Source organism: Molothrus ater, chromosome W (genome assembly GCF_012460135.2).
Source record: "Molothrus ater isolate BHLD 08-10-18 breed brown headed cowbird chromosome W, BPBGC_Mater_1.1, whole genome shotgun sequence".
Lineage (NCBI taxonomy): Eukaryota > Metazoa > Chordata > Aves > Passeriformes > Icteridae > Molothrus > Molothrus ater.
In genome coordinates, this window is record NC_050510.2 from 329,292 (window position 1) to 352,776 (window position 23,485).

General features: G+C 47.6%; 1 protein-coding gene across 1 annotated transcript in view; it reads left to right on the forward strand.

Moving 5' to 3' along the window:
- Positions 1 to 21,017, forward strand: part of LOC118701515 (uncharacterized) — a 31,308-nt gene extending 10,291 nt beyond the window's left edge. Inside the window, exons 2-5 of the mRNA XM_036406171.2 lie at positions 11,961 to 12,111; positions 15,676 to 15,777; positions 19,141 to 19,358; positions 20,121 to 21,017. Of these exons, the coding sequence (XP_036262064.1) occupies positions 11,999 to 12,111; positions 15,676 to 15,777; positions 19,141 to 19,358; positions 20,121 to 20,506 (819 nt within the window). The 5' untranslated portion in view covers positions 11,961 to 11,998 and the 3' untranslated portion in view covers positions 20,507 to 21,017. The remainder of the gene's footprint in view (positions 1 to 11,960; positions 12,112 to 15,675; positions 15,778 to 19,140; positions 19,359 to 20,120) is intronic.
- The last annotated feature ends 2,468 nt before the right edge of the window (positions 21,018 to 23,485 follow it).

Here is a 23,485-nt window from a genome sequence, read left to right on the forward strand (position 1 = left end):
GAGTCTCCTCTGGGCCCCACTCCCCAGGGCCGCCCAAATAGGGGGCTGGGTTAAACCCCTCCCCACTTCCAAACTCTAAATCCTCCTCTTCCATCAAACAAGATTCAAGCTGTAACAACTGAGCGCTGGTCATCCACTCGGAGGCTCTCTCAGCCAACAAAGCTTTAATCTGATGTGAAACTTTACCAATCAGATACCCTTCCCTTGTCAGCCCTCAGCCTCTCCCACCATCAGAGCTGTGGCTGCACAGTTCTGCAGACAAAAGGGCCAGCCTCCGGCTACCAGCTCTAACAGCTTAGAAATAAGCAACAGGCCTCGGTGTTCCCCCATGCTCTTGCACCAAAATTCCTTTAGTGTGATCCTGTTTAACATCCACATATAGTTCAAATTCCCCCTCCGAGTCCAGAAGAGCCAAGACTGGGGCATCAACCAACCTGTCCTCCAATTCTCCAAAGCTTTGCTCTTCTTCTGGTGTAGACACCACTACACCAGGACTATCCTGGGTTAAAAAGTCACACAAAGGTCCGCCCACAACAGAAAAATCCTCAATCCATGCTCTGCAGCACCCCACCAACCCCCAAAAACCGCTGCAACTCCTTTCCTTGTCCAGGGTAACGGCACTTGTAAAATCCCTTGTATTCTGTCTGGATCAATACACCATAATCCCCCCAGTCAGAATGTGTCCCAAATATTTGTTGGGTTTTTTTTTTCCTTAGCTTTACAGTAGCCTCCTCAACCACCTTTTCCTGTTCCCCTGATAAAAGCAAATCATCCACATACTGCAACAACCTAACTCCTGAGGGTGGAATAAGCTCTCTTAATATTTTCTGCAAAGCTTGCCCGAACAAAATCCCCAACAGAAAATCCCAGTCCTTCCAGTCCTTCCATGTATAATCCGCATTTCCCAAATATTCCTCTATCTTTTCCCCCACCCCTATGGGATCAGCCAAATATGGGGGTAATTATTTTTTTCAACCCTCTTATATCCTGGGTAGTAAGTGGTACAATTACAAACCCAAACCATCCTCCTTGACCCCCTCAAAGGAACTTGGCAGAGTGGCATCTGGTATACCCCTGTCTCTTGGGTCCAGGGGACTTTTGATGTTCTAAATTGAGTTCCTCTTCTAGTTCTAGGGGGAGATATGATATGCTGCTCCCCTCCCCCTACACCATCATTATTCTCAGGTGGGGCCATAGGTACAGCGTTTCCCTGATCCCCTTGCTCCGGGAGGTGAGGATACAGGGGACCTGCATCCCAATCCTCACTGTTTTCCTCTTCCTCCCCTTTTTTTCTTAACACATATATTTCTCCTGTTGCTTGTCTAATCCATATCAATCCACATTCCCTTTCAATCCATCCTTTCCAGTTCTCCTCTAAGTACCTCCACAAAATCTGACACAAACAAATTCTGTCTTTTCCATAAGGTGGCCATTTAAGCCTCTTCAGCAACTTATACTCTAACCACAGAAAATAACAATATTTTACCATGATCTCCATAGTTACCTCTGGGTGAATGTATAATCTGGTTCCAAGACCAAGGGACTCTCTGGGGGTATTATGGGATCGTCATCCTTTTCTGGGGCCCCTTCCTGGCTTTACCCTTGCAACCCTCCATGGGTGCCTGTTTCACCTCTGCTACCCTCCATGGCTGCCCTCCCAGGTTTACCTGTGCTACCTGAGACATAGTGGAAATTTTCCAGAGTAGAAATCTGTGGTAGTCTGTTATTTTAAAGTTTGTTTTTCTGTAGTGGGTTTTAAATATTCCTTGTTATAAGTTTGTAATGGTTCGTTCCATGTACCTCATTTGGCTTCCCTGATGGTTCAGTCCTGAGTTGTTTACCCCAAGATTTTCCCGCCAAGTGTATGTCAATCCCCTTGTCTATCAAAGATAGCACAGCCTTTTGTTCCTTGTCCTTCATCCCTTCCTCGAAGCAAGATTGGATTGCAAGGTTTGCTCCTTCCCCTTGTTGGCTTCTATTGGATAGCCCTTACCCCGCACTCCTTCCCTAATGCCTTCCTATTAGTAAAAGGTTGTGTCCTCCCCTTATTCCCTCCCCTCCTTAAAAGCAGTTTTTTGCCCTCAGTTATTGTCACTTGTCCCTGACTCCTCTGGGGAAATAAACCTTCCTTAGAATTTAAACAAGTGATCCCTCTTGATTCCTTCGCCTCAGTCCCTCGTATTGGGTTGCTGCTGTGTCACCCGCGCCACAACTGTCTGCTACAGGGAGCTGCAAGCCCCTGTACGCACTGCCACCTGGGAAGGTCTCCATAGAGATCTGGGGGTGGCCTCTCTTGTGACTGTCCATTGGTCTCGGGGAGTGAGCTGGCCGGAGAACATATTCCCTGTGACCACAGCCCGCAGTTACAGAAATTCATTTCGGATTTTGGTAAAATGTACATCTTTGAATTAAGTCTGTAGCTTGCAAACATGGCTGTTAGGTCTGACTGCCTGTTCTTGCAAAAAACCCTATGCTTGAAGAAAGTGCTTCAGCCGGAACGACAGAGATAAGAGGGGGGGCCCCTTGAACTTTGAAACAGACGGAGGCCGGGACTGAGGCTGCGGGAAACAGGGTAAGATGACCCAGGAGTTCTTTCAGTACTTTCTGATAAAAAACTAGCTGCAAGTGTAACGGGAAATCAGTAAAATGAATATGTATGACCCTATTGTGAAATTCTATGCATATGGATTAGTAAGGAAGATAAAAAAGGATCGGGAGTTCCTAAGGGTGCGCATGTCCTTTAAGGGGACAACGATCCCCACATGCGTCCAGTGCTGTAATAAACATACTGGCTTTACAGCTTTTACAAAGTTTTGTAGTTAGTTTTTCTTTCTGCAAATCATACCCTCCATGGGTGCCTGTTTCACCTGTGCTACCCTCCATGGCTGCCCTCCCAGGTTTACCTGTGCTACCCTCTGTTATAGATGGATAATGAGATGATTTGCTCTCGCAATAAAAAGATAACTATTACGTGAATATTAAGAAAAGCTTTAAGTGATTTATAGTTATGTTATTGTAGTTTAGATGTCCTCTGTTCTCCCCATAGTTCCCTTTCCCCCCCCTGTATTGTTGCCATCAGACAGCCAGGCTTGTCTAGAACAGGTAAAAAGAAGGAGTGCACATGTGTCCCTTACCTGGGACAGTTGGGAATGGAAAAGCTTATTGCTGGGGCGGTGCGGCATGGCAACATCTTACCTCCAATCAAGTTACAAGAAAGCAGTCTCCACCAATAAATGGCAAAGAAGAGCTGACTGACAGACTTTGGGGGGGGGGGCAGGGGTAGCTGAGGCAACCCCCCAGGGGTATAAAAGACTGAGCATCCATCTTAAAGAAAAACTGGCTGTGTGGTATGCACGAAGGGCAGTTCCCAGCGCTGCAGCTTTTTCCTTATGTAGTCCTTTGTTGTATTTTTTTTAAGGTTTAATAAACCTCTTTAAATTTTCAAAGTGAGCAGTTGTCTCTTGTTATCAATGATCAAATTGGGAGCCAAATTTATAAGAAAATTTAGAAATGATTTGATTGTCAGCAAAACAGAATTTCGAGGAAAAAAACCACCACAGCCAAGGCAGCGTCAACCCCCGGATCGGTGCTAGGTGAACCTGGATCTGACCGCCAAAATGTCAGTCTCCCCTTCGGTTCACCCCGACTGCTTCACACAGCGAGCTTATATACAGTTTATTCTGCCTGAGGCAGAGATGACCGAATGTTCCTTTGTGTCTCTTCACATGCAGAACTGGGGCCATACATGTGCAGGGATAGACAAAAGTGGTTCCAGGTGTCTAGATGTAGTCAGAACACTTCGGAGAAGTCCGCATTCACATGTAACAGGGTGGTGCCCGGTGCTAAGTGTAGTAGATGCAATCTTGGAGGTGCAGATCACTCCTACATTCCAGGGAAGTCGTTGATCATCACTCAGGAAGGTTCCATTCATACGTTAACAAACTTGATATTATCTTAAGTTGTCCGGGAACTAATTGAATAAAAATAAGACTCTGCTCCCGGCTGGGGTGGTCAAAAGACATAGCTTGGATTTTACAATATTTTATACCTAAGCAGCATGAATTATCTCTACCATATACTACATCTCTCACACCTCCATGGGTGCCCTCCCAGGTTTACCAGTGCTCCCCTCCATGGGTACCCTCCCAGGTTTACTTGTGTAAATGAAACAGAGTGGAAATTTACCAGGGTGGAAATCCATTTTGGATTTAGGTGAAATGTGCTGTTTAAAAAAACTGCCTCTGCTGAAGGAAAAATGCGAGAGAGATAAGAGGGACCCCTTGAACTTTGAAACAGATGAAAACCAAAGCTGAGGCTGCGGGAAACAGGGTAAGATGACCCAGGAGTTCTTTCTGTACTTTCTGATAAAAAAACTAGCTGCAAGTGTAACAGGAAGCCAGTAAAATGAATATGTGTGAACCTATTGTGAAATTCTATGCATATGTACCAGTAAGGGGGATAAAAAAGGATCGAGAGTTCTCAGGGGGTATGCATGTCCTTTACTGGGAACGATCCCCACATGCATCCAGCGCTGTAATAAACATATCGGCTTTACAACTTTTACAAAGTTGTGGAGTTTTTTCTATCTGCAAATCATTTTGGCATGGCCAGCCAGGAGACTGTCTCTGTCCTCCCAGGGGTGGAGGGGGGGGCAGACTCCTAGGCGCGCCCCGGATTTTCCCTAGACGAGCTCCTTTTGTCTCGGCTTGCCTCCTGCGGGGACAGACAAGGACCTGCTGGTGTGTGGATAAACGGTATGTATATCAGAGGAGGGCCCTGGGGGAGAGAGAAATAGGCTAATAAGTCGCTCAGAGACATCTGAGCGCACAGCCTCGTCCCTGTGCCTGCAGGCAGCTATCGACCGACAGCACGGTCAGTGGCAGAAGTCCCCGGTTGATGGAACGACTTGGGGAACAGGTTCATTGTTCGATAGACTGGCCTCTAGCGACTCTGGGGGTCAGTCGAGTGAACCCGAAATTTGTGTGCTTGTGGTGTCCGAACATGTGTTTGTAATCATGTGAGTGTGTGGTGGATAAAAGAGAGCGAGCGAGTGAGCGTACCCACGGTGTGCAGGGGGTGGAAAGTTCTACCTGTGTCTGAAGCGGCCGGGTGAGGCCCGGGGCACAGGCTGGGGCAGGCTGTGGGGGCAGAGAGTGCCCCGCGGAGAAGTGGAACAAGTGGAGAAATGTGGGTGAGGACATTTGTTGTGTTTAAAGGTGGTGATTTGTGCAGACTGCGCACATTTTAACCATGGCTAGATGAACTCAGGGGGTTCCTCTGCCCCAGTAGTTTGGACTTGATCCCTGGAATTTTACTGTGTGCTGTTATTTTGATTGTGTCCAGAGTTTGTGAGGACCAGAGAAAGCTGATGTAGGTAGATGCTGAAGTGTTGTGTGCTGTGTTGTGTTGAGAAAAGTGGGCACTTAGAGAGATACCCCCTTTCCCAGTGAATTTGTGTGGTTCTTCCCCTGCATTGTGGTAATTTGATTCTTGGGATTGTATGGTTGTGTTTGTGGAGATTTTAGGATTTTGTTTACAACAAGTGTAGCATTTTCCGCAGAAAAACTACAGTATAGTGATTTATGTTTAACTGTGGTAAAACGAATAAAAGGAATTCCAGGAATTCCCCTCCCACAGCAACTTAAGCCCTGACTCTCATGAATTTGAGATATGGGGGGTGGGGGGGGGGGGTCTGTGTTTGGGGACATATCAGAGATTTTGCTGTAACAGACACAGCCTTTTGCAAGGCAGCAAAGTGAGTGTCAGTGGAAACAATGTTTTAATTAGATTGTGTGGGAAGAGAACTGGAAAAGACTAAGATTTCGTAAACAAGAGTGTCATGGTTTGACACTGGCACAATGCCAGCGCCCCCATGAGAATACCCTCTCCCTGGTTTCTGCTGTGAGATGTGACCAGGAATAAGCAAAGCAGGCTCCCACTTAGGAAAAAAAAATTATTAACTAAACTACAAGGGAAAGGGAAAAAACAAAAAAAGAAACACACAAGGAAAATGAAAACTTCACAAATACATCTCCTCCTCCTCCCCACCAAATTCCCAATACAATACATCCCCCAAATCATTGACTCTCAGTCTGGCACCACCCTTCAGAATACTCAATCCTCAGTTCATCAAGAGGAGGAGTCCTTCTTGTGCCAATGGTGACCTCTTCCTTTCATGTCCAGCGCTCTCACCACTGAACACGGACCAGAGCTGCTTCTAGGGTCGACTTTTAAGGATGCCTCGTCCCACTCCAAAAAGGCACAGTCTCAACTTTGGGACATCTGTCCCCCCCATATTTTTCACCCCCTGGGGCCGAGGGGTACCCACACCGAACCCTCTTGGTCCTGAGGCATTGCCTTCCCCTAGAATGCAGTCCCTGTATCACAAGGAAACACGGCTCTGTCCATGGCTACACAAAAAGAGTCCAGCATAAGCTACTCGTAAGCATAAGGCACCTTGTGTGTAAGTTAAGGAAGACAACCAGTTAGGGTCAGGCAGTAAAAGCCTGATCTGCACCCGGTGGTGGCACACCCATACACCTTGCTAACATGTTTGACACCTCAACTAACCTAGTTTACCATTTTAGATCTGAAAGATGCCTTCTTTTGCCTCCCTATCCACAATGCCAGCCAGAAAATTTTTGCATTCGAATGAGAAAGCCCTAAAAGCAAGCGCAAAACCCAGCTCACATGGATTATGTTGCCTCAAGGCCCTCAAAGATTCAAAAAATTCCCCTACTCTGTTTGGGGAACAACTTGCAAAAGATCTAGAGTCCTGGGAAGCTCCACAGGAAGAAGGAAGGCTATTGTAGTATGTGGATGATCTTCTAGTAGCCACTCAGACAAGGCAAGCATGTGTGGCCTGGACGGTAAGCCTTTTGAATTTCCTAGGACTCCAAGGATACAGAGTATCAAAGAAAAAGGCACAGGTAGTGAAACAGAAAGTAATCTACCTGGGGTATGAGGTCAGCGCTGGGCAACGGACTTTAGGGAAGTGTCCTGGTTTAAGGCAAATTTGGGAGAGAATCTCCAAAGGGGGCCCCTCCAGAAAGCAAACCCACACGGCCCGTCCCCCCAACCGGTTTGGGAAGAATTCCTTGGAGAGAAGTGGAAAGAATCTGTTTATTTAACAGACACAGCACCCCCCAGCACACAAAATGAACAATACCGGATGACACCACTCTTTCACCACTCTGAAAATATGACCAATTCAGAAAGTCTCTCTTGGGGATGGTCGCTCTGTTCTCAGTCCCTCCGGCGCTGGGGCAGCTGCTGCAGCCACAAGGTGCAAACTCTCGGTGTTCCCAGGTCCCAGTCTGGAGCAAGTTCAAGTTGGTTCAAAAACGGAAAGGCGAAACAGTCCAGGAAGAAATTTGGACAGTTTAGCTAAACTAGCTAATGAGCAGAAGCAAGAGCAAGCAGAAGCAAAGCAGAAGCAAGAGTGAGAGAGCAAAAAGCGAAAAGCAAAAGCAAAAAAGCAAAAGCAGCACTATGTACTGCCCCATCTCTGTGTCCTGCCAGTCATGGGGGAGCGGCTGATAAGAAAACCCAAACAAAACTTTCCCTCTTCAGAGCCAGTCTTAAAGGCACAGAACGTAATATCCAGCATAAAAGGAACACATGAATGGGGATACAAGCATCATAACGTCACCCTAGGACAGGCAGGCTCACAAGGAAGCAATATGCCAAACCCCAAAATCCCAGACAATAAAGGAACTCTGAACCTTCTTAGGCATGGCAGGGTGGTGCCGCTGTGGCTTTCTAATTATGGACGGCTCATCAGCCACAGTACAGGAAGTAAAGGGCGGCCACTGGCTTTCACCACAGAGGTTCCTGAAATACCAGGCCATCATGGTAGAACAAGATGATGTAGAGATAGTGGTGACAAATATTGTCAACCCAGCTTCCTTTCTCAATGGAAATCAAGGAGAAGCAGTACACCACGATTGCCTGGAGACCATTGAAGTTACTTACTCCAGCCCCCAGATTTAAAGGACACTCCTTTGGACGATGCAGAGACCTGGTTCACTGACAGGAGTAGCCATGTTGCCAGTGGAAAGCGACATGCTGGGTACACAGTGATTACATGCAGAGAGGTAATAGAATCCAGACCCTTACCAACAGGCACCTCTGTGCAGAAGGCCGAGATAATTGCACTGACCTGTGCCTTGGAAATGGCAAAAGGAAATAGAATAAACATCTATGCAGACTTGAGGTGTGCATTTGGAGTTGTGCACGCACATGGAGCCATCTGGAGCGAGAGGGGACTGCTAACTTCACAAAGAAAGAACATCAAACATGCACAAGAGATAATCCAGCTGCTCGAAGCAGTTCAGCTGCCTGAAAAAGTAGCAATTATGCATATTAAGGCACACCAGAGAGTGAGCTCAGAATTGGAGGAAGGAAATGAGCTGGTGGATAGAGAGGCAAAGGAAGCAGTGAAAGGTGAGGTAACTATTGAAGGAGCTCTAATTCCAGATGGACAAATTTCCCTTGAAGGTAAGCCAGAACATAATAAGAAAGAAAACTATTCAAAGATCCAAAAGGGACATACAACCAAGAGGGGTGGGCTACCATTGAAGGGAAGCTGGTAATCCCTTCCCATTTGTTGTGGTCACTAGTAAGGGAGGTGCACCACAAAACATACTGGGGAATAGATGCCCTGAACACCTATTTGACTGAAAGAATCATTGCCAGGAATTTATATGCCATTATTACTCAAGTGACCCAACAGTGTGATCTTTGCCACCAGACTAAACCCAAAAATACCCCCAGACCAAAACTTAGTCATATTGGAAGGAGCCATGGGCCTGGACAGCAGTGGCAAATTGACTTTTCAGAACTCCCAAGGAAAGGGGGGTATCCATATTTATTAGTATTTACAGATACATTTTCAGGGTGGCCAGAAGCGTTCTCCACCAGAACTGTCAAGGCTTGAGAGGTAACCAGGGTATTATTACAAGAAATGATACCACATTTCAGAGTTCCAGCTACAATATCCTAGAGAATCACATTTCATTAAAGTAAACAGCTCAGAGAAATTGAGAAACATGTGGCTGGAACTCGGAGAAGGGAGTTAGATGGGCCAGTACATAACATACAGCCTGGGGATTATGTATATGTTAAGTCTCTTACAGAAAAGACTTTGGAACCACAGTGGGAAGGACCATTCCAGGTCCTTCTCACCACCTTCACCACGATCAAGGTCAAAGAGCAGAATGCCTGGATCCACCACTCTCAATTTCTACTCTGGAAAATTTCCACTCTGTTTCACTGTCATCTCTATTGGCATTAAGAACTAGCCAGTGGCAGATTTCAAAAGTACTGCCGAAGTGAGAAAAGGATCGGGACCAAGACCACAAGTTAATAGTAGAAGCACTTAGTATGGTTCAAGATAATGTGTCTTTAGCTTTCAGTTGTATACAAGCACAGTTATGGATGCAAGCAACAGCAGCTTTGATCATACGAGAAGGGGGTGAAGGTGATTTTCCAGCTGAAATTAGGAAAGTTGTCTGGGATAATGCGATTGATTTTGAAAGGAAGTTTCAGTCCTGGTGGACTATGGTAAATTTCACCTATTGTTGCAGTGTGGTTTCCTGTCTCACCTATCCCATCCCCCTCAGGTACGCCAACCTTTCCCCCTCCCCCTTTGCCCTCCTGCCTGGGAGCTGTCCATTAATCTTCACCTTCCAGCAAGGCGTCGTGTGATTGGCAGATGCCCCCCAGGCCTGGGCTCATTGGTTTGTCCTAGCATCCACATCCCCTGACCCTTCCCCTGCTCACACCTGGTTGTCCCTCACCTGTCCCTCCCCTCCCCCTGTCCCCGGGGCTTAAAAGGACACGAGACCATGTGGCCGGGTCTGTCTGTCTGAGAGCTGTTACCACATTCAGAAGTCTACCATGCTACAATAAAACTCTGGATCTAAGCTCCATGGCAGAACCCGCTTCTTTTCTCTTCACCGTTGCCTGAACCTTTTCCACCAAAGGTAAACTGAGTTCCTATTTTGCCTGGACTTGTTCTGAGCGCCCAGCTGCAGCACCTAGCCAGCCAAAGGCATCTCTGGGGTGAAAAACGCCACAGCTGCTGCCTTTGGTCCAGCAGCGAGGCCAGACGAAGCCAGGCAGGACACACCCCGAAACATTTGGGGTTACTATTTAATAACCTATGATCCTGCTTCTAATGTGGTCACTGCCTTTGTGCTTACCATACGTAATGCCATTGTTTACGTTATCCACCCCATCATTGGACTAGGATTAAATAATGAAAAAACAGTGTTCTACCCCTCAGAACATAGGGTATGTGCATGAAAGGTGAATGAAAAGTGGCAAACAGTAAACTTAGAATCTTGTGCTACTAGGTTACTGTAGCAGCCTGAATAGCTGCTAGCAAAGTCCAGGGTAAGAAAGCAAAAAGGGCCTTTGCATGATATCAAGAGATGTTTAATTCAGCCGTTCAGAGTCCCCAGCACACACACATGGAGGGTCTACCTTTTTCAGTCTCCCAAGGGGGGCCGGGGGTGAACCTGGTCTTGGGGCAGTACAAAGATCAGGGCCAATCAGGGAATAGGGAGGGAGTGGCTCAGGGACATAGGAACAGGGAAATAAGCCAATGGGGTCTTAACAGATTTTTGAGGGGAGTTTCTTGTGTCTCCCTAAACCAGGGAATGCCTCCCAGGGTCTCCACAGGGAACAACTAAGATTCATTTGTGAAAGCAATACTATTAATGCTCAAGATGTGTGTCTTGACACCAAAGTATTTCCCACTTCAAGATTCATCCAGTCACTGATCAGAAAACTGTTCTTGTATATACTGGTAAAGGTTGTGTATGCTTCAGAACTGCTTGTGCTATTCTAAAAATCCATGACAACAATGTTATTTTGCCTAGTAGAAATCATTCTAATTTTTGTATTTGTAATTTTCTTAAGATTATCGGGTGTGATTTTTCATATTTGGCCCCAGTGACATCCCACCAGTGGATTAAAACCAATTACACAATGTATCAAAGACTATCACCTACTCCTATTGGAATGGACCTCACATTGGTAAAACAATTAATTAAACACCAAGACCTATTAGAGATCTTGAAGAAAATCCAAAAAAAAGGGGAGAGAAAACCCTAATTACTGTCCATCATGATACAAAAGAAATAACCAGAATTCTTCAAAGAATAAAACAAAATGCAGATCATCACTGGTGGGATGTAATATTTGGATGGTCACCAACTGCAAATGGGATCTTTAATATGTTGTGTCACCCCATTGTAGTTTTCTTGGTATTAGTTGGAGTAAGTTTAGGGTTATCTTTTATATTGCTAATTTGGAATTGGAGAATACTGCAGCGAGTGGCTGTGTTAACCTCCTTATCAAATGTACATGGTAAAGCATTAAGGGACACTTATTATCATTGGGATTTTCATTGAGTAAAAGAATTTACTTATTTTCTAGGAAAGGGGGGAATGAAACAGAGTGGAAATTTAACAGGGTAGAAATCCATTTTGGATTTAGGTGAAATGTGCCACTTTGAATTATTAAGTCTGTAGCTTGCTAGCATAGATGAAATATGCTGTTTTAACTTGTTTAGTCTGTTAACTCTGCTGTGCTCGCAAAACTGCCTAAGCCAAGGAAAAAGAATATGAACTTCCAAGCTAAAAAGATAAGAGGGGCCCATTGAACTTTGAAATGAAGGCAAGAGACAGACAGGATGACCAGAGAGTTCTCTCTGTACAAGGACTAGTTGCAAGCTGTAATGTGAAACCAGTAAAATGAATGTGCATGAACCTACTGTGAAACTCTATGCATATGTACAAGTAAAGGGGGATAAAAAAAAGGTTCGGGAATTCTCAGGGGTGCGCATGTCTTTTAGGGGGAACGAACCCCACATGCATCCAGCACTGTAATAAACATACCAGCTTTACAACTTTTACAAGTTGTGGAGTTAGTTCTTTTTTCCCGCATATCAGAGGGAAGAAGGGACCGGCCACCAGGGATATCACAACCAATGATGAAACAGAGAAAGGAGAAACCAGGGGAAGCTGGGACATATAGGGGAAGGAACTGGGATGGATCACTGTTATGCAAGAGTCCACAAGGAAGACCTTTCTGTCCGCCCAGGTAGGGGAAACTCTATGGTAAGTCTCTCCAGGAGAGGGCTCTGGGCAATTCCCTGAGGGGGAAAGATCCTGAGGATTCCACATCTCCCCTGTTTTTTCCTACTATGAAGACTTCCCCAATGGACTTTTGCAGACACTTAACTAAACAGGGAAACATGAGTAAAACAATAAAAACAATGATTACAATCCAAAAAATTCCTTTAACAAAAAATGAAACCTATCCTGTCAACCGCCATTGTCCAAAAAGTTCATTGATCCAATCTTGGTTCTTTTCCACCTTTAAGTCCTTTATTTGTTCTCTCAGCTTCTGGATGCTTGTGTGGATAGATTCTGATTGTAAAGAAAGGTTGAGGCAGAACATTCCTTCAAAGTCTTGGCAGCCATGTCCATGGGCAAGCAGTAAAAAGTCTATGTTGGCTCGGTTTTGCAGTGCTGTGTGCCTGGTAGTCTCAGTGTCACTAAGCAGGTCACTGAGTGCAGTGGAGGTAACGTTTGCCTGTTTACCAAGCCAACATTCCATGTGAGAAAGCTCACCAAGAGCCTTGGCTGCGGCCACCCAAGGTAAAAACATTGAGACCGTGGCTCTCTTTTCTTTGTTCCAATTGTAAACTTGGCTATGGCAATTTTCAAAAAATTCAGTATATGATTTCTTTTGGCATGCCAATTTCATTTTTTGTTTCCAGTTTTTGAGTAAAGTTATGTTTGGGGTGAGGGTAGTAAGCTGGCCAAGGCTACAGGGACCCCCTTGAAGGCATGAGAGGATACCGGCCCATACTTGGTCTCCACAGATAAGAAACACTCTCCTGGGCAGCGCTTTGGGATGAAGTGAGGATGAAGAAAGTGTAGGACTGGTGTAATTGTACCAATTTGGAGTGGTATAATTTTTATTAAACGGGGTTACATCTTTCCTATGGGTAGACTTAATAAGTTCAAGGCAGGTCAAGTGGTGGTCGGGAAGTTGATATTGAAATTAGACACAGTATTGAGCTTTAGAGGACCCCAAAAGATCTAATTACTGGGGTTCCTCTGGTGCTCAAGGTAGGGTCTTGGTACACCCATCCTAGGTGTCTACCAGATTTGGTTTCTTATCTGTATATGTATATTCATTTGCTGCTAAAGGAATCCCTACCAGGCACATTGAGAGAGGGTTGTCCACACTGCCCATGGACAGGCATAGTTTTTATTGCTTCAAAGTCTTGGCTAGTGTGACCCAGATGTTCTGATTGAGCTGAGGGATGATCCACGTACAAGCTGATGGAAAGATGAGGAGCATCCAAAATCCTATCTGGAATAGTTGGGGATTCCCTGCTGCTGGAGACATGGCAGGATGCTTGGGGGTGATGAGTTGATCTGTGAGTTTGAAAAAATGGATTTTTAGACTTATATAACTTTACAGCCCCTCACATCTTCCCATCTTATCCCCTCAGTTTTTGTAGTAAACCCCATAGATTTAGGAAAAGCACCATGGAGGATATGAACAATAGGAATGCTGAAACAGCAAAAGAAAATTCCTGTTTGCCTGTCCTCCACCCCTAACCTATCTCTGTAACCCTATAAGGCAATGTCATGTTAACCCCTTACCCATTGGTCAAGCTTGGATCCTTTCCAACCCTATAAAAGAAGCATACTGTACCCCATTAGTTGAGAAAGAAGAAGAGCAGAGACCCTTCACGGACCTCCCCAAATAAAGCCATCTTCGTGGAACAGCCTGCGCCTTCTCCTTCTCCTCTCTCTCCGTCTGCTGCAGCCTCCAGCCCAGGGCACCACTACCTAGCAAGCAGAGCTGAAATCCTGAGAGCTTGCAATCACTATAGAGCTGATAATCACCATGCTTGCTAGATGGTAGCCCCGCAGCGTTGGCATGAGCGAGCTAGCTTCGGGCACCCGGTCCCTGCCCAGGGACTGAGCTCCTGAGCCCTATTGCTCTGCTTTATAATGTTGCAGTGTGTTTTGTTAAGTTATTAGGTTGGTTTGTTCCATTCCCCTCCTGTCTGAAAATGGTTCTGCCCCAGTTCTCCCTTCCCGCCTTTGGAGCTGTCTGTCTTCCTGGCTCCACCCCAGCCAACAATGTATCCCCTAAACTCCGCCCTGGTTTCCCTGGAAACCCTTGTATTTTTTTCTTCTGATCCCTCCCCGGTACCCTGCCAATCACTCTCACTCCCCACCCTTACTGCTAGAATGTTCCAGCAGGGGAGTTCGATGGTTGGCTGAGGAACCGGGGCCCCTCCCCAGAATGTTTCCTGTTGGTGTTGCTCACGTGTCAATCCCTTGGACCCCACTCCCCACTGCACCCCCATTGGCCCAATGCCTGGCACCTCCCTACCCCTTAAAACCTGTTGTCAGCCTCCCCCCCGCTTTGGCGTCCGGGGGGGGAGGGGTGGGAACCCCTGAGCCAGAGCCTGCTCCTATTCCATCAGCAGCTCCAGTTATTTACCATCCAGGAGGGGAGAGAGGAGTGGTGACTCAGTGGACTCCCTTCCCACACCATCAGATTAAAGAGCTCTGTAAGGCCCAAAAGGATTTCTCCTGGGAGAGTGAGTACTTCCGGGGGATCCTGAAGGCCACAATAGCAGGGCCGGAGGTCACCCCTAGTGATCTCCGAACCCTTTTCTCCTGTCTTCTGAACCCAACTGAATTATCTTTATGGGAGACAATATGGAGAAGGGAAGTGGTAGAGGTGCTACCATCATTGTGGGAAAATCCCCTCACTGGGCTTGACTCAAATGGGGAGATGATTTCAATTGATCATATTTGTGGCGTGGGGAATTGGGCAGACGGGCACATTCAGGCGAGGGTCATCCCTCCTGAGGCATTGCGGGAAAGCAGTAAGGCGGCAGAAAGAGCCTTCCTGAGATTACCATCAACTGCACCCCCCATTTTCTACTCAATAATTAAGCAATGCGCAGATGAACCGTTCATTGTATTTGTGGAAAGGCTTCGCAAATCTATTGAGTTGCAGGTGAAAAGCGAGGGAACCAGAGCGGAGCTCTTAAGGGAGGTGGCCCGTACTAACGCCAATCCTGCTTGCAAGGAGGCTATCCTTAGCCTCCCACCAGATCCTCCGCCAACCCTGCAGCAAATGATTGAAGTCTGCGCACACCGGGTCGCCATAACAGCAGGAGACCCGGACCAGAGGGCCCGCATGCCACCTCGCCGAACAGCTGCTGCTGCTGATACCCTGGATGATTCCTTAGTAGACGCCACTCCTGTCAATGACCACCCAACACCCCGATCCGCCCCGGGACCACATGGGAAGGCAGGCTCTCCATGCCACCTGTGAGGCAAGCTGGGGCACTGGATGCCAGACTGCCCCCTAAGGCGGGAGTTCATGGATTTTAAAAGGGGGAAATCACAGAGGGGGAATCCCCCACAAAAAAAGAAAGACTGAGCGCAGTCCCCCCCCGTGCTACGATAAAAATAAGGCGGGTTCAATAACATCTTGCGGGGAGGGGAAAGGGGGAGAACCGCCTGTGCCCAATGCTATTTTCTCACCAGACTTGACCTGTTTAGCCTGTCTTGAGCCACAGCCTATTCTGACCACAACATCTAAATCTGCTCCCTATAGGTTGCAGCTGACTCGACCTCTGCATCTAAGAAACACTGATTTCCAGCTGGTGACCGTGTGCCCAGAGTGCCCCGGCCAGTGGAGACGGCTCGGACGTTGTGGGTATGTCGTTGTCGGAGACACAAAATTCACTCCACTCGAGATCAATGTCATCCCGGGCTTGTTGACAGCTGACCCAGGGAAGTTCTCGATGGGGCTGTACTGTGTCCGCCCTCCCCTCTTCCTCCCCAAAGGTCAAGTGGTGGCTCAAGCCATCCCAGTGCCAGAGTTGAGGCTGTGTCCAGAGCTACTTTCACCATCTCAACAGAACACCCCTCCAACAGTAGCCTGGGCTCAAGTCTTGGGGAGAGAAAAGCCCCGAATTACTTGCCAACTCTCGAGGGGAGGGGACCACAGATCAATCAGAGGTCTCCTGGACACAGGGGCAGATGTGACAATCATTCCTTCTCGGGAATGGCCGTCACATTGGGAACTGCAGGACGTGGCTGGGCGCGTACAAGGTGTTGGGGGTATACAATTGGCCCGACAATCTAAGAGCATCGTCCAAATTCGGGGTCCGGATGGGCAATTGGCGTCAGTACGTCCATTCATTTTAGACTACACGGAACCCCTGTGGGGGAGAGATCTCCTCGCCCAATGGGGAGCCAGAATTGACCTCCCGACAGCTCCCCAGATTTTTCGGGCAGTGGCCACTGAAGAGCGCTCTACCCAGAAACTGAATTGGAAATCAAATGAACCAGTATGGGTAGAACAGTGGCCGCTCAACAAACAAAAATTGAAAGCGCTCAATGAGCTCGTCCAGGAGCAGTTACTTAAAGGAAACCTGGTGGAGTCCATGTCAGCTTGGAACTCCCCAGTGTTTGTGATTAAAAAACCTAATAAAGACAAGTGGCGGCTCCTTCACGACCTCCGCAAAATTAACAACATCATTGAAGATATGGGATCTCTCCAACCAGGGATGCCGTCCCCAGCGATGCTCCCACAAAATTGGAATCTGGCTGTCGTAGATATAAAGGACTGTTTCTTCCAAATTCCCTTACACCCTGATGATGCACCACGTTTTGCCTTCACGGTTCCTTCCATCAACCGTGAAGCCCCAAGGAAACGCTACCATTGGCGTGTTCTTCCACAAGGCATGAAGAACAGCCCTGTCATCTGCCAGTGGTATGTGGCTTCCTTGCTGTCCCCAATTCGTAGAGCCGTGGAGGACGTTATCATCTATCACTATATGGATGACATATTAGTTTGTGCTCCGACCGATGACATACTTGCCCATGCGCTTGACTTGACAATCAATGCATTGATTGCTGCAGGGTTCGAGCTCCAACAGGACAAGATTCAGAGGATGCCACCCTGGAAGTACCTGGGTTTGGAAATCACCAAGCGGACCATTGTTCTGCAAAAATTGGCTATTAAAACGAAGGTAAAGTCCTTAGCGGATGTCCATCAACTGTGTGGGTCTTTAAGTTGGGTGAGGCCTTGGCTAGGCATTCCAACCGAAGACCTAGCCCCCCTTTTCAATTTGTTGAAAGGGGGAGAGGAGCTCAGCTCTCCCAGGTCACTCACCCCAGAGGCCCAGGCAGCATTGGAGAAAATCCAGGAATCCATCTCGGCCAGGCAGGCCCACAGATATCAACCGGGTCTGCCATTCAGGTTCATCGTTTTGGGGAAACTGCCACACCTACATGGTATGATCTTTCAATGGGACAAGCCAGTTAGGGGCAAGGACCAAGGCTCGAGAGACCCTCTTCTGATTATAGAGTGGGTTTTTCTCAGTCATCACCGGTCCAAGAGAATGACACAGCCACAGGAGCTGGTGGCAGAACTCATCCGCAAAGCAAGATCGCGGATCAGGGAGCTTGCAGGCTGTGATTTTGACTGCATTCACATTCCCATTCAATTGCGATCGGGCCAATTCAAAAAGAAAACCCTTGAGAGGCTGCTTGAGGAAAACGAGACGCTACAATTTGCACTGGACAGTTACACCGGTCAAATTGCTGTTGATCGGCCGGCCCATAAATTATTTAATCAGGACGTCCAATTCACATTATCAATAAAAAAGGTTCAGAGTCAAACCCCTCTGAAAGCCCTGAACGTTTTCACTGACGCGTCCGGAGCATCCCATAAGTCCGTAGTGACTTGGAAGGATCCTCAAACTCAGCAGTGGGAGGCTGATGTTGCTAAAGTGGAGGGTTCTCCACAAGTAGCTGAGTTGGACGCTGTCGTCAGAGCCTTCGAGAGGTTCTCTGAACCATTCAATTTGGTTACAGATTCTTCATATGTCGCAGGTGTAGTGTCCAGAGCAGAGAACGCAGTCCTTCAAGAGGTGTCTAACATACCTTTGTTCAATTTGCTCTCAAGGTTGATTACTTTAGTCTCCCACCGAGAGCAACCTTTCTTTGTGATGCACGTCAGATCACACACTGACCTGCCGGGGTTCATTGCAGAGGGCAATCGAAAAGCTGATGCTCTTGCTGCTCCAGCCCAGATGGCCCCACTCCCTGACATATTCAATCAAGCAAAGATTAGCCACCAGCTGTTCCATCAGAATGCCCCTGGCCTCGTTCGTCAATTCCAACTCACGCGAGAGCAGTCCAAGGCAATTGTGGCTACATGCCCCCAATGCCAATCTCATCAGCTTCCGTCCCTCAGCTCTGGGGCAAACCCCAGAGGCTTGTCTAGCTGTGAAGTGTGGCAGATGGATGTGACTCACGTCCCCTCCTTTGGCCGGCTCAGTTATGTTCACGTCTCTGTTGACACTTTCTCCAGTGCTGTCTATGCTTCTGCCCACGCAGGGGAAAGAGCAGCGGATGTAAAAAAGCATCTTGTGCAGGCCTTCGCTGTTCTGGGCATCCCTAAGGTCATCAAAACTGATAACGGTCCAGCGTACAAGTCCAGGGAGCTAAGGAGCTTCCTGCAGCAATGGGGAGTAGAGCACAAGACCGGCATCCCCTATTCCCCGACAGGCCAAGCCGTGGTAGAGAGGACCCACCAGAGCCTGAAAAGGGTACTCGAACAACAACGAACGGCTGTGAAGGTGGAGTCCCCTCACGTCCGGCTGCCAAAGGCACTCTTTACCATCAACTTTTTGAACTGTTCATTTGATAACTTAAATCCCCCAATTGTGCGGCACTTCGGTCACCATGAGCAGCTGCACCTAAAGGCCAGGCCTCCGGTTTTAGTCAAAGATCCGGAGACCTGGAAGACAGAAGGGCCATACGACCTGGTCACCTGGGGAAGGGGATACGCCTGCGTATCCACCCCCTCAGGTTTAAGGTGGGTGCCATCGAAGTGGGTCAGGCCCTTCCTCCCTAAGCGGTCAAGACAAACTGGCAGTGTGGCACAGGTGGAGGAGGTCTGCTGGAGAAGGAAGCGGAAACCCTCCTATTCAAACCTCACCCCACTCTGAGGGCAGAACCAAACCTCAAGCTTTGTTTTGTTAACTCTGTTCTCTTGCTGTTTTAGTTATTCCCTCCGGATGGCTCCCTATTCAGTTATGTTCCTGCTGGCCATCATTCTGTGGCCCGTTATCCCACCTGCGAGCCCGTGGATCATCCCCCAGCCAAGGGCCAACGTTTGGAGAACTCTCGCCAACGCCCTCGGCCAAGAACACATTTGCCTCAGTATGGCATCAGCAGAGGACCCGATGTCGACCTGCCTCGTGGGGATCCCTCTCTCTCCCGGCGAGTTGCCCTCCCCTTTCAACTCCTCCCTTGTCCCATTCGTGACCCAAACCCTTTCTCACCGTAGGAATCCCAGCGATGTCTGGAGGGATGGAATCAAGGGGCTGGCCCCTCTGACCTCCGAACCTCCAGAACTGGATTTGCTCGGCTCCGCTAATGCCTCGCTTTGTTTTCTGTTTTGGTTTTCCCCAGCCCCCTGGGACAGCAGGTATATTCGTATAAAACCAATAAAGAATGAATATGTTGCTGCCCAGTGGTGTGAGACGGCCGTTAAAATACGCATTGCATCCACCCTGGGAAGCAAGCCGCTGTCCCTACCCCGGGGAATTTTCTTTATTTGCTGAGACCGAGCGTGGGCAGGCATCCCCTCTCGCCTGGTCGGAGGTCCTTGTACTTTGGGTCGGCTGTCGCTGTTTACACCCAACCTGACCAAAATTAATGATTGGAAGGTGAAAAGAGCTGCCCCGGAATCAGTCCGGTCCAAAAGAGACCTTAAGGATCTCGATCCGGAGTGTGACTCTGAAATTATCCATTGGTCCAAGCCAAAAATTGTAGCCGTCACTTTGTTTTTACCTTGGGTGTCAGTGGCTAAGTCACTAGGAGAATTGGCTCGCCTAGAGTGTTGGGTTGCTAAGCAAGCTAATCTTACATCAGCCACCTTATCAGACCTCCTATCAGACGAGGAAATAACGAGGAAGGCAACGCTCCAGAATAGGGCAGCAATTGATTTCCTGTTGCTTTTACATAACCATCGGTGCGAAGAGTTCGAGGGCCTCTGCTGTTTGAATTTATCATCCCGGGCCGAGGACGCGAGAGCCTCCATTCAAAAAATGCAGGACATGGTCCATCAGATCAAGCAAGACACATCGGATTGCCTGGGGGACCTTTTCAAAAACTGGGGCCTCTCTGGTTGGATCGGCTCAATCTTAAAGACAGCTTTGCTAGTCCTGTTGGTTATACTTGCAGTTTTGGTTGCGTCAGCGGTTGTTTGGAGATTAGTTAAAGGACTTTTAGTTAAGTTGACGTCCCCCCCTAATGTTAATCAAGTGTCGGCCGAAGAAGAGGGACAGTCTATTGAGTTACAAGACGCTGAAGACTTACACATGGACTCTGAACTTGAAGGTCAAGACCCGCAAGATGTGTGTTAAGCCTTCACTTGATTTTTCTTTTTTTAAATGAAAAAGGGGGAGATGTTGCAATGTGTTTTGTTAAGTTATTAGGTTGGTTTGTTCCATTCCCCTCCTGTCTGAAAATGGTTCTGCCCCAGTTCTCCCTTCCCGCCTTTGGAGCTGTCTGTCTTCCTGGCTCCACCCCAGCCAACAATGTATCCCCTAAACTCCGCCCTGGTTTCCCTGGAAACCCTTGTATTTTTTTCTTCTGATCCCTCCCCGGTACCCCGCCAATCACTCTCACTCCCCACCCTTACTGCTAGAATGTTCCAGCAGGGGAGTTCGATGGTTGGCTGAGGAACCGGGGCCCCCCCCCAGAATGTTTCCTGTTGGTGTTGCCCACGTGTCAATCCCTTGGACCCCACTCCCCACTGCACCCCCATTGGCCCAATGCCTGGCACCTCCCTACCCCTTAAAACCTGTTGTCAGCCTCCCCCCGTCTTCTCCTGTCAGTCCCTCCGGGATTCATTAAAGCCTGGATTAAGCCACAGTTGGAGTCCGCCGTCTTCTTTCCGCTGGTTGCAGCCTTTACTAGACTCCGTCCTGCACAAGGTGTGCCTACAGCCGCAAGCTGGGCACTGCCTTAGGCGCTATCCCAAAGCCAGCTCTCGGGAGAAGGGCCCCCTCGTGCTGCTAGCAGTGCTGGAGCTAGCCGGACGCTGACAATTGAGAGCCACTGCTGCATTATAATAATGCCAAATGAGGCTTTATTAAGTTTTTACTGAGTAGAAAAGGGGTGGGAAAACAAGAAGTGATAACAGTGCAACAAACTAAAGTGAGGTAGCAGTAAAACCAACTAAAGAGGGAAAACAGTGCAAAACAATGAGCGAATAAAATTCAATAGAGTCTTATGATCTTCTGGAGCAATGGAGAGTCATCTTCTTCTGTGACAAATGTCTGCATTTAGTCTTTTGCTTTCTTCTCCTCCATGCTACCTGAGGTTGATCTCTTTGCTGTCTCTGAGGTTCTGAGAAAGTGCCTCTGGGTGCTGCATTTGGTGACTTGATGAATGGCTTGACATTCTTGCCAGGAATCCACCTTGGGCCAGATTCTGTGGGCACGCAAGCATAGCCTCTGCCCCAAGTTACTAATGGGAATGGACCCATTATTCCCTTGGATTCAGGGTCTTTGATCAGCACAGGGGGTTTCTCTCTGAGCTGAGCTCTGCTAGTGTTGGAGAAGTGCCTGACAATGGGGAGATTTGGCTCTGTGAATGAATTATTAAGAAAATTGATGACATAAAGAGCCTTACATAATCTTTCTACATTTGGTAGTGTTTCAACTCTACCGTGCTGCTGATCAAGGACTCTCTTGAGGGTACGGTGATCTCTCTCTACAATAGATTGCCCTGTTGGGGAGTGGGGTATGCCAGTGGTGTGTTTCACCCCCCAATGATCTAGGAACTGTTTGAAATTTTTGGAGGTGTAAGCTGGACCATTATTTGTTTTGATGGCTTGGGGAATGCCTAGGGTGGGAAATGCTAGGAGAAAATGTTTGATAATGTCTTTGGCCTTTTCTCCTGAGTAGGCTGATGCGAATACAGCCCCAGAGAACATATCTATGGACACATGAATGTATTTTTGTCTCCCAAAGAGTGTGTAGTGTGTGACATTTGTTTGCCACAATTGTAAACTTTTGAGGCCTTGGGGGGTAACCCTGGCTCCCATGGAGGGCAAAGCAAACTCCTGGCAATTGGGGCAGGAGCCCACAATTGCTCTTGCCTTTCCCCTTGTGATTTTAAACAAATGGACAAGGGCTGGTACATTTTGGTGAGAAAATTGATGGCTCACTTTGGCTTGATTAAAAATGTCTGGTAGGGTGGTCTGCCCTGCCATGGCTAAAATGTCTGTGGTTGCCTTCTGTAATTGGTCCTGGGAGGTCAGTGTGTGACCTCACATGCATAATGTGATATGGTTGCTCTCAGTGGGAGAGGAGGTATGTTAACTTCGAAAGCAAGCTGTATAAATCTGGATTTGGCACCTCCTTTGATAAGGAATGTTCTGCTCTTTCAGCTATTCTGGCAACATAGGCCGAATCAGTAACCAGATTCAAGGGTTGTTTGAACTTCTCAATGGCTCTGACAACGGCTGATAATTCTGCAATTTGTGGGGATCACTGAACAATTTGAACATCAGACTCCCACTCTTGAGTGTCAGGATTTTTCCAAGTCATAACTGACTTGTGGGATTTTCCAGAGCCATCACTAAAAACAGTCAGTGCCTTTAAAGGAGTTCAACTTTTAAATGATTTTGGGACCAAATTAAAACACTCATTAAATAGTTTATGTTTCTGTAGGTGGATAGAGATTTGACCTGGGTAGCTGTCAAAAGCAAACTAGAGGTGCTCATTGGTCTGGAGCAAAGCTTCCAGATCACCTGATGTCAATGGAAGGTAAATGCATATGAACTCACATCCCGCTAGGGTTTTGAGGTGTGATCTAGTTTTATAATGAGCTGAGCCATCAGCTCTTGTGGTGTAGCGATAGTCTTATGTGGTTGGTGCGATCGGAACACCCACTCTGTGATTAAAAGCTGATCCTTCAGAGTGGGGTCCCACAGGAAAATGAGCCCATGGAACTTGGGTGACTTACCTAAGATGACAAATTGGAAAGGCAGAGTAGGATCAGCACGATGGGCTTGTCTCGTGGACAGTCCCTCTGATACTTTTTCGATCGCAACCTGGGCTTCTGGTGTGATTGTTCGTGGTGAGTCTAGGTCATCAGAGCCTCTCAGGAGGTTGAAAAGGGGTGTAAGGTCCTTGGTCGTGATCCCTAGCAGTGAACGAACCCAGTTTATGCTCCCACAGAGCTAATGAAGGTCCCTCAGGGTTCTTGGGTTGTCCTTGATGGTGAGCTGCTGGGGGTACAATGGTCCTTTCACCAATTCGGAGTCCAAGGTAGGTCCACGGGCAGGTGTGCTGAATCTTCTCCATAGCAATTTCAAATCCTGCTCCTTCAAT